Consider the following 9,867-nt stretch of genomic DNA (forward strand, 5'->3'; position numbering starts at 1 on the left):
CGCCTGCCTGATTCCCCCTCCCCGCCTCTGCCTACCAGCCTGATCCCGCCCCGCAACTGCTCCCCTGCAGGCCTGATTGACGCCTAACTGCTCCCCTGATGGCCCAATCGCCCCCAACTGCCCTCCCCTGCCAGCCTGATGGCCCCCAATTGCCCTCCCTTGCCAGCCCGATCGCCCCCAACTGCCCTCCCCTGCTGACCTGATGGCCCCCAACTGCCCTCCCCTGCCGGCCTGGTTGCCCCCAACTGCCCTCCCCTTCTGGCCCGTTCACCCACAACTGCCCTCCTCTGCCAGCCATCTTCTGATGGCCATCTTGTGACGATGTGGGGCAGCCATCTTGTGATGACGTGGGGGTGGCCATCTTGTGATGACATGAGGACGTTGCATGAGGGCGTGAGGGCCACCTAGGCTTTTATTAGTATAGATGTCTCTACCTCAGTGTTATTACTTAGTGAAGTTTTCCAAATCACAAGGACCAGGAACCTCATTTCAGCTGATTTTGGCTTGCTCCTAAATTTCTGAGGCTATGACTTTCAGAGTACAATGTTCATTTACTTTTGGACATGTACACAAATTGTTTAGAAACTAGCAGAAAATAAATGTGCATTTCCTTCATTAAACAGATGTTCAATGAGATCCCAATTTTTTGGCTTGTTTATCTTGAGAAAAATGTGTTTTTAACTTCTTACTGACAAATGCTAAAGCAATCAGATAATGGCAATAGCAATAAAGGAAACTAGGTGTGATCCTTAAACCCCACAATGAGATATAAATGGGGAGCAAGATCACCTGACCATAGATGGTAACATATTGCCAAACAAAGTGAAAACAGAAGACTACAATGGTTAATTCAGAACCTTTATCATTCTAAAAACAAAATTTTGTTGGAGGTATCCTCAGGTAATGAGGCTACCATGTGAGAATTGTGCTTCTTATTCTATTGAATGTAATCTTCTTTATAATCCTTCTTCCTTCCACCCTCTTCCCATCTAAAAACTCAGCAAAATTCCAAAGATATACATCTAGTTAAAAAGGAGAGAATAAACTCTTGACTTCCTCTTTTAGAATATTACCATCCTACTTATACTAAGTGAGAACAGAAGGATAATGAAGTTCTTTGTGCAATGTTTCATTAATGAACTTAATTATCCTTAGAAGGCAGGTAAGGATAAAGCAGAGTCTATTTTAATTTATTAGAAATAAGCTTAGGGTGAGTAATTTCTAAAACAATGGGGCATTTCAGGAGACTTAGGAGTTTTAATAAAGCTAAGGGGTTGAATTAAATACAACTTATAAAGCAATGTGTTGAGTATTTTCTCCCCCAGGGAACCATAGTAAACTATTCACGTGGCTCCATGACAGTCATTTTTCTTTTATTAACATGGCCTTTTTTCTGCCTCCTAATTCTTCTTCCTTTTGAAATATTCTAAGTATCCTAGTTTTTTTTTAATACACTGCTTTATAAAGCATTTTTAAAAATAAATTAAAATACCTTAGCTATACATTACACTCAAAGGTCTGACAAGAACAGGAATAGGCATTTTTCCTAGAGCAGGGGTGGGCAAACTTTTTGACTCGAGGGCCACAATGGGTTCTTAAACTGGACCGGAGGGCCGGAACAAAAGCATGGATGGAGTGTTTGTGTGAACTAATATAAATTCAAAGTAAACATCATTACATAAAAGGGTACGGTCTTTTTTTTTTTAGTTTTATTCATTTCAAACGGGCCGGATCCAGCCTGCGGGCCGTAGTTTGCCCACGGCTGTCCTAGAGTCACACCACATATAATTAAAACATAGATTCCTTAGATGGGGTAATTGGCCTATTAATTATATCTTCAAAGAGGATTATAATGTCTCAAACTCTACAACCACAGAAACTCAGTAAGTTCCCTCACCAAGGGAAGATCTGATGCTACATCTTGCTTACTCCACCTAGCCCTTCTACCTCCCCAGGTCAAGAAGCCCCATTTAATGGTATGCTAGTGAAAGATTTGGGGAAATCCAACAGACTATGAATGAGATAATAATTGTGCTAAATAAGCTATTTTACCATCACTTGAGGAAGCTCTAGTGTTAGAGGCCTCCTTAGCTTACAAATAATTAAACTTTTTACCCAATGATCTAAAAAGAGTTCCAGGAAACAAATACTGCTATAAAAGCTATGGCTATTCATAAAAGCATTTTCTTGGGGTAAACTGCTAAAATGCAATGTACATTTGATTCCTGAACATTTATGCATGCATATAACAATGTTTTCCTAAATTGCTCTTCATTTAAAAACAATAATTTATCAAAAATGCCTCATGGATACTTGCACATCACTTAGTCATTTCATAATATTTATTAAGCATTCAAGAATATTCCAGAAAATGTGTGTGGGGGGAGGGGAAGGAGATAGGAATCCTACTCCTGAGACATTTGCAAAATATTAAAGATTTAGAAATAGCTAATATTTATATAATACTTGGAGGATTTCAAATTGCTTTCACAAACATTATCACATATTCCTATGCAGAGGGTTAATGCCTTTTTACCAGAAAGGAGTTCGATAAGTGTAGCAGATCTATCTAGAAGCAGGGAAAGAAAAAAAATCAGGAACAGATCACGAAATTTACCTCTGTGGCCGATAATCGCTTATCTCCATTATCACTTCCAACGCCTGAATCAGAATCCTTCTTGCTGAGATAGATGCCATCAATATTGAAGTCATATAAAAAAAATAAAATCACAAAGTTCACAAGATACGTCAATTTATATTCAAATAATGAGTTTGCTATAGAAATTGTTATTATTACGACAAGGCAGCAAATCAGTTCCGTATTAAAGGATGTTAAGACAAGGGCCTAATGAAAACCAGATACTTATACTGTCTAAATGGAGCACAAAATAAATTATTTGTGTTCAGGGTTTCATGGATTTACACTTTAATCAAGTAATTTTTTTTGAAACAGTTAACAATTTTCTTATTTTACTGATTCTAGCATATAAAAAAAGAAGAAAAAACCCTAATTGCTTTTACATCTTATGTTTTGAAATGTTGGTAATCTTGAATAATTCTGTAAACTTTAATCCAGTGACTAAATTTGATGGCATGTTTTAAAAAATAAGGAATACATATTTTAAGCAGTATATAAAGGTTCCACTAGGGTAGTCTGAGATATTAAGTCCCTAGTTCTCTTTTTTAATAAAAAGTTAAGGAAAGATTCCTGCAGTGAAGACTTCTCAAAAACAATCTGTGTTTTATAAGTGTTCAGTGTGGGAATTTCATTCTCCAAAAATTCAAGGCCTGATTTATGCCAACAAAAGGCCAAGGACATGTGAAAGGATTCTAACACTTCCATTCTAAACAGGAAATGGCAAACTATGCCTTCTGCATTCTAAAAAGACAATTAAGAAAAATAAAACCTGCAGTTTTTCTTAACAATGTTCCAGAGGCATATTAAAAAATAATAATTTAAAAAAGGCTTCATATTGTTGTTTTAATTGATAAGCAAAAGATACTTATGTTTATTTATTTTAATATGTTTTGATTGATTTTTAAAGAGAGAGGAAGGAAGAGAGAGATAACACCCATATAAGAGAGAAGCATTGATCAGTTGCCTCCTGCACAGGTGTCCAACCCACAATTTGGGCTTGTGTCCTGATGGGGAATCGAACTGGTGATCTTTTAGTTCACAGGACATCACTCAACCAACTGAGCCACACCGGCCAGGACCCTATGTTTATATTATAGACTAGTGACCCCGAATGTGAAATCTCGCGAGACCCAGACCCACGAGAAATCGGGCGAGGCCCGGGACCCCAGACCTCGCAGCACCGTGGGACACCCAGAGTCAAGTTCCCGCCCACCCGTGCGCTCAGCATCCTGGTGACCGGTCTTTGGTCGTTATGGTGTTAGGGCCACTGGGTTTTTATAATATAGATCATATATCATATATCATGTACCATACACACACACACACACACACACACACGAGTGTGCACATACACACAGCACTCAAGAAGGACTGATTTTTGATTAGGAGAGAGTATACAAGACTCGAGACATGCCAAAATGTTATCAATAACATCAATTTTCTCTTTCCTATTCCAAAAGTTTCTGGAACTCTAAGTTATAAATCTGCATTGGTTGAGTGAAGCAAAAAAATTTTGTTTAATTTAGTTACCTGGAATACCTTGGCCTTGGAAAAATTCTAAAAGGGGCTTTGAGCCAGGGCAGTCACACTCACCTGTCTTCCACATGCTGGTGTAATTGTGGCCTCTCCATCGTGTGCAGATAAAGAGAGTCAGTTGCTTTAATCTGACAGGCTTGTATGCTCAGATACTTGAATATGTGCACTTTGCCCTTTGTGCAAATCTATGGAGAAATTAATAATACTTATCTATTTTTAATGGCAAAACAAAGTATAAACACTAGATATCTCTGACTCTGTATATTATAATTTTTGCCTTTTCATTCTAAGAAATGCTTCAACAATGCACACCAAATTTGACCTCTACAAAACATATAAAAATTTAGGCAGTAATTTCCTCCAAATTCCACTTTGAATAGAAAATCATACTCAAGCAATGTACAGTCTTTTTTTTAAACTAAAATGCAAAATCCTAACAGAAATGTGTTTAAGTATAAATATATGAAAAATATAGAAGTCAGCTAACTGACGTGAAAAACTTTCAATTCTGGAAGCATATATATTTCATTTTTTTTCTCATAGCTTAATATTTGAACTTGAATCTTGTCTCTAAATAACCAATAATTATATTTCAAAATACTTAAGCTCCATTTTCCAGCTAACATTAAAATAAGGACTATATTAATTTTTTACTCCATGAAAAAGTTTCAAATATATGTACAAATAATAAAATAATCAAACATAATTCTGGATTGCGGCGATCAGAATAGTGAGCCCAATGCTGGCAAATGAACTTGGTGTAGAGAAGACAACTTATTGTAGTCAGATGCACCCAAGGTTTCATATTTTTAGAGACTGTAACTGCTTATGATCATGTCTAATGCAACATTAAATCAGCAGAATATTAACAAACTGGCTCTGGCAAGAGTTGCCTGAGCACATTGATAGCATATCCCACATATCTTTGCCAGACCCCTCACCTGTGCTGGAGGAGACTGCAAAGGGTTATTTTCAAGTAGTAATACTTGCAGCTGCTTCATCTCTCTAAAACAAATGGGAATCACGAGCACTTTATTGCAGGAAAAGTCAAACTTTACCAAGGGAAGATCTACTAGTTCTAAAGGAACAGAAAAAAGAGAAAAAAGAAGAAAAAGAAAAAAAAAACTCAGAAAAGCAACAAGATTAAATGGCCAAACATTCAGCAATTTATTTTCTGCTTATCAGTAGAAATGTCATTTAGCACAATCAAAAGCAAGTTGTTCATTAGGAATATATAATGTTTGCATAGATATAATATTTTAGCAAAGGGGAGGGGAAACCTTTCATTGGGAGTCCAATACATTTGAATTGTTGTTAGTTCTGAGAAGAGCTGAAAATACGTGATATTTACAATATTTATTGTTTAAAATGCTTTTATCCTCCCAGCAAAACAATCACATAAGTCACACCACACAGAATATGTTTTAACTTCAAAATGTTTTCAAGCAGTACTATGGTAGGCAGTTAGACATGAGCAGAGCAAGAATGATGGGCCAGGTAGAGAAGGTCACCAGTGTGCAAAGCCTCCCCTCACCCACCCCCCCATGCCTAGCAATGGACAATTGTAGGGTGGGACCTTGCGCCCAGGGTGACCTTTCCTCCCTTAGCATAGGACTTGTTATGTGGTTTAGAACCCCTGACCTTCCCTCCCTAGAGATAACATCTAGATTTCAGTTGCATTTCAGCTCCATGCCCAGATAAGTAACAAAACTAGACAAGCAACCCCATGGCAGACCTCAGGACCAGCTGAGTTGGATAATGACCCCCAGTCTTGGTGCTGACCAATCAATCAGTGGAAATCCTAACCCTGAAAGGACACACCTGGAAAGCTGCAGAATAGCCTATTGAGATCATCCCCTGGGACATCCCCTAAAAATCTCCACCCTTAAATCCCTTAGCATGGAGAACCTAAGGGTTGCTCTTCCTCCTGGGAGCATGCCTGCACCTTTCCCCTTCCTCTCCCTTTACCCCTCCCCACAGACATGTTACCTTTCTCACTTCTAAACTCCAAGGCCCTTCCTTTACCTCCATAACTAGTTTCCTTATCCCATTTCTTCTACAAATTACTTCTTCTACCTCTGTGATTTTCTAAATAAATATTCTCTTGTAGTTTGAGTCTTGACTTTGAATTCTTTCTTAGCCAGAACGCAAGTACCAAGGTTGCTGAACCCAGGTCCGGTCTGAACCCACATGGTGCCATTCTGGACACTGCCAACAGTACTTGATAACATATGAATAATATGCTAATTATAAAATATTCTTATCCATTTAATGTATCAAGGCTGGCATGACCTCAGAAGTAGTTATAAGAAATATGTTCATTTTTTTTAACTCCACTTTAAAAAATAAATGCTATCTAATTCAGAATTTGCAATGAACCCTATAATCCTAATTAGATAGGGCTTTATTCTGCTTAAAAAAAAAAAAAAAAAAAAAAGGCCTGGTGCACGAAATTTGTGCACGAGGAGGGGGGGTCCCTTAGCCCAGCCTGCCCCCTCTCACAGTCTGGGAGCCCTCAGGGGATGTCCTACTGACGACTTAGGTCCCATGGGGAGTGGACCTAAGCCGCAGTCTGGCCGCGGAGGCTTGAAGCAGGCGCCCCTCTGTGTTGACCTCTCAGGCTCGGTGAGAGCCGGGCCCCTCCTCGTGAGCTGGTCATCACTGTGATGGAGTCTTGACCTCATTTGCATATTACTTCCTTTTTTAAAATACCTATATAGATATAGATACAGATATAGATATTTCTATTGATTTCAGAAAGGAAGGGAGAAGAGAGACAGAAACATCAATGATGAAAGAGAATCACTGATCGGCTGCCTTCTGCACACCCCCAACTGGGGACTGAGCCTGCAACTGGGAATCGAACCTCAACCTCCTGGTTTATAGGTCAATGCTCAACCACTGAGCCACGATGGCCAGGCTTTATTCTGCTTTTTAAAAGTCTTCTGTAGCTCCACAAACAAGACAGAACGTTATATTTAGCTTAAAATACCCACCCAGTAGCATAGTAAACACTCAGTAATTTCAAGCATTCCAACCGACACTAGCAGCTGCAAGAAACAAGTCAAATATATTCCATACAACAAGGAGGCTGAGCCAGGCCAAACATGTAGGTGGCATGGGACAAACCACTAGGATCTCTGCGTCAGAGGCTCCGGAGGGTTCATTTCAAAACAGCCTTGCCACATTTGTTATGGAACCTGGTAAGGGTTGAAACATGGTACTTTCAAATACTCAAGGATTCCAAAGAGGAGGAAGGGCAGAAACTATAAATAGAAGAGGAACCAAAGGCAGTGCCCTGGAGTAAGAATTAACACTATTCCTCCTCCCCACCTAGATTGCCCCAGGGTTTTCACTTCTCTAAGCTATACTAACTTTCAAGTTCCACCAAGAGCCACTAGCAACCAGTAAGTATCTCTTCTCCAGCATACTACTCCCTCTGGGTTGAAAAGGACTTTCCTTCTTTCATGCCTTAGTGACTACCTTGTATTAAAGAAAGGAGTCGTGGGACTGCAATGCTAAAAATAAGGCAGAAGAACATGGAACTCAGCAGGTCCCAAACTCAGGTCCAAGATGAGCAGCTGGGTTAGAGAACTCAGGAAGTGTACTCTTTAAATTGCCTTGAATTCACTGCTCAAACCCAGCTCTCCGGGCCAATAACAGGATAAATTATTTGCCTCAGCACACACAGTGCTGGTGATTGCCTTGAGGAAAGGGCTTTGAGCAGAAGGAGGTGGAGAAGAGAGGGAGGAACAGTTTGGAATCCAGAAAGTCAAAAGAAAAAAAAGGGGAAAGTAAGCTCCTTTTTCACTTCATATTTTTTTTCTAAAACATTAAGAATTAGGGGGGTTATTTATAAAAAGAGTACAGTATCTGCTTGCTGTAACCTCTAGTAATATTAATCCTCCTCTGTGATGATTAACTTTACTCATGAAACTTAGGTTAACAAAAGAGTGGCAATTTTTTTTTAAAGAATAGTTTATTGATTTTTTTTAGAGAGAGAGGAAGGAGGAGGGAGAGAGAGAGAAAAACATAGGCCCCCTACCAGGAATCGAGCCCACAACCTGGGCATGTGCCCTGACTGGGAATCGAACTGGCAACCTCCTGGTGCAAAGGAGGACACTCAACCAACAGAGCCACACCGGGCAGGGCAACAGTGGCAAATTTAAATTGGACTTGGGATCTTCAGGAATTATTTGCCACTTAAAAGGAAGACTTTTTAAAGCAAAACCGAGGGCTGAATTCCTGGAAGACATAGCAGGAGGGAAGGGAAGGCCACTTACAAGTAAATAAAGCAGGAATAGCAATGACCATCTTAGTTTAGGAAAACTAGAACCTGACAGTTTCATAATAAGAAATTGGAGGAGAAATGACAACTCCAGCCCAGGAAAGGTCAAAACAAACAGCAGAAAAAGAGAGTAAGGGGGGGGGGGCGTAAAGGAATCTCACTTTTCTGTCTGTTTTAAAGAGGGACAATGAGCCCGGCCGGGATGCTCAGTGGTTGAGCATCAACCTATGAACCAAGAGGTCACCGGGTTCCATTCCTGGTCAGGGTGTTCAGGAGGCAGCTGATTGCTGTTTCTCTCTCTCTATCTCTCTCCTTCCCCCTTTCTCTAAAATTAATACAAACATTTTTTTTTTAAAGGAGGGACAAAAGCCCTAGCCAGCTTGGCTCAGGGGATAGAGTGTCAGCCTGTGGACAAAAGGGTCCTGAGTTTGATTCTGGTCAAGTGCACATACCTCGGTTGAAGGCTCCTCCCTGGCCTGGGCCCTGGTCAGGGTGCATGCAGGAGGCAACTAATCAATGTGTTTCTCTCACATTGATGTTTCTGTCTTTCCCTCTCTCTTCCACTCTCTCTAAAATCAATGGGAAAATATCCTCAAGTAAAGATAAAAAAAAAGAAAAAGAAGGCCAATGAATGGTTACTTTAATCCTCTGTGTGTTCTGGCCCTAGGAAGAATAAAACATAGCCTCCTCTTCGCAGCCATGACATAAAACTGTTACAGATAATTAGGCCACAAACATTCCCCTCCTCAAACTGAAAGCATATGAGGAGGGATTCTCAAGAAGGAAAAACAAGTAAGTAAATATGGAAGGTCTTTAAGTTCCCTGCCTGAAAGCATTATCAATGCTCTTTTGTTAACAGAGTTCTCCAGAGTGAAGCAAAAAGAAACTTGATATTTGGAGAAAAAAAAAATTTTAATGCTTTTCCGGTACACTGATGTTTTAGCTTTGAGTGGATTTTAAAATATTGAACCTGAGTAAACATAATTATGGAAAGTATAGAAATTTGTAACTGATCTTTTCAGGGAAAGGAATGCTTTTAAGGTAAGACAGTAAGTAGTGGTGAAAGAAATAAAAATCTTAATTTTGTAGATGCACTCTCCACACATTTCTATACCATTACAAGGCAACAGTAAAAAAAATTAACTTTTCCTTTTGAAAAGAATAATTAAATGATTTGTGATGATTTCTCAGTGATTCACATGAGAGCTTATATATGCTTATAAATTATACTAGTGGCCCAGTGCACGAAATTCGTGCACGAGTAGGGGGGTTGTGTCCCTCAGCCCGGCCTGCACCCTCTCCAGCCCCCATCTGCCAGTTTATAGGGATCAGGCCTAAACCGGCAGTTGGACATCCCTCTCGCAATCTGGGACTGCTGACCCCTAACCTCTCACCTGCCTGCCTG

At 39.8% G+C, this 9,867-nt stretch overlaps 1 protein-coding gene across 4 annotated transcripts in view; it reads right to left on the reverse strand.

The window, feature by feature from the left end:
- LRCH1 (leucine-rich repeats and calponin homology (CH) domain containing 1) overlaps positions 1-9,867 on the reverse strand; it is a 239,925-nt gene that overhangs the window by 65,818 nt on the left and 164,240 nt on the right. For all 4 annotated transcript variants that reach the window (XM_014535734.1, XM_014535736.1, XM_005861408.2 and 1 more), the window contains exons 5-7: positions 5,116-5,252; positions 4,232-4,359; positions 2,618-2,681 (exon numbers count right to left, since the gene is read on the reverse strand). In XM_014535734.1, the coding sequence (XP_014391220.1) occupies positions 2,618-2,681; positions 4,232-4,359; positions 5,116-5,252 (329 nt within the window). The remainder of the gene's footprint in view (positions 1-2,617; positions 2,682-4,231; positions 4,360-5,115; positions 5,253-9,867) is intronic.

This window comes from Myotis brandtii, unplaced genomic scaffold, assembly GCF_000412655.1.
Source record: "Myotis brandtii unplaced genomic scaffold, ASM41265v1 scaffold15, whole genome shotgun sequence".
NCBI lineage: Eukaryota > Metazoa > Chordata > Mammalia > Chiroptera > Vespertilionidae > Myotis > Myotis brandtii.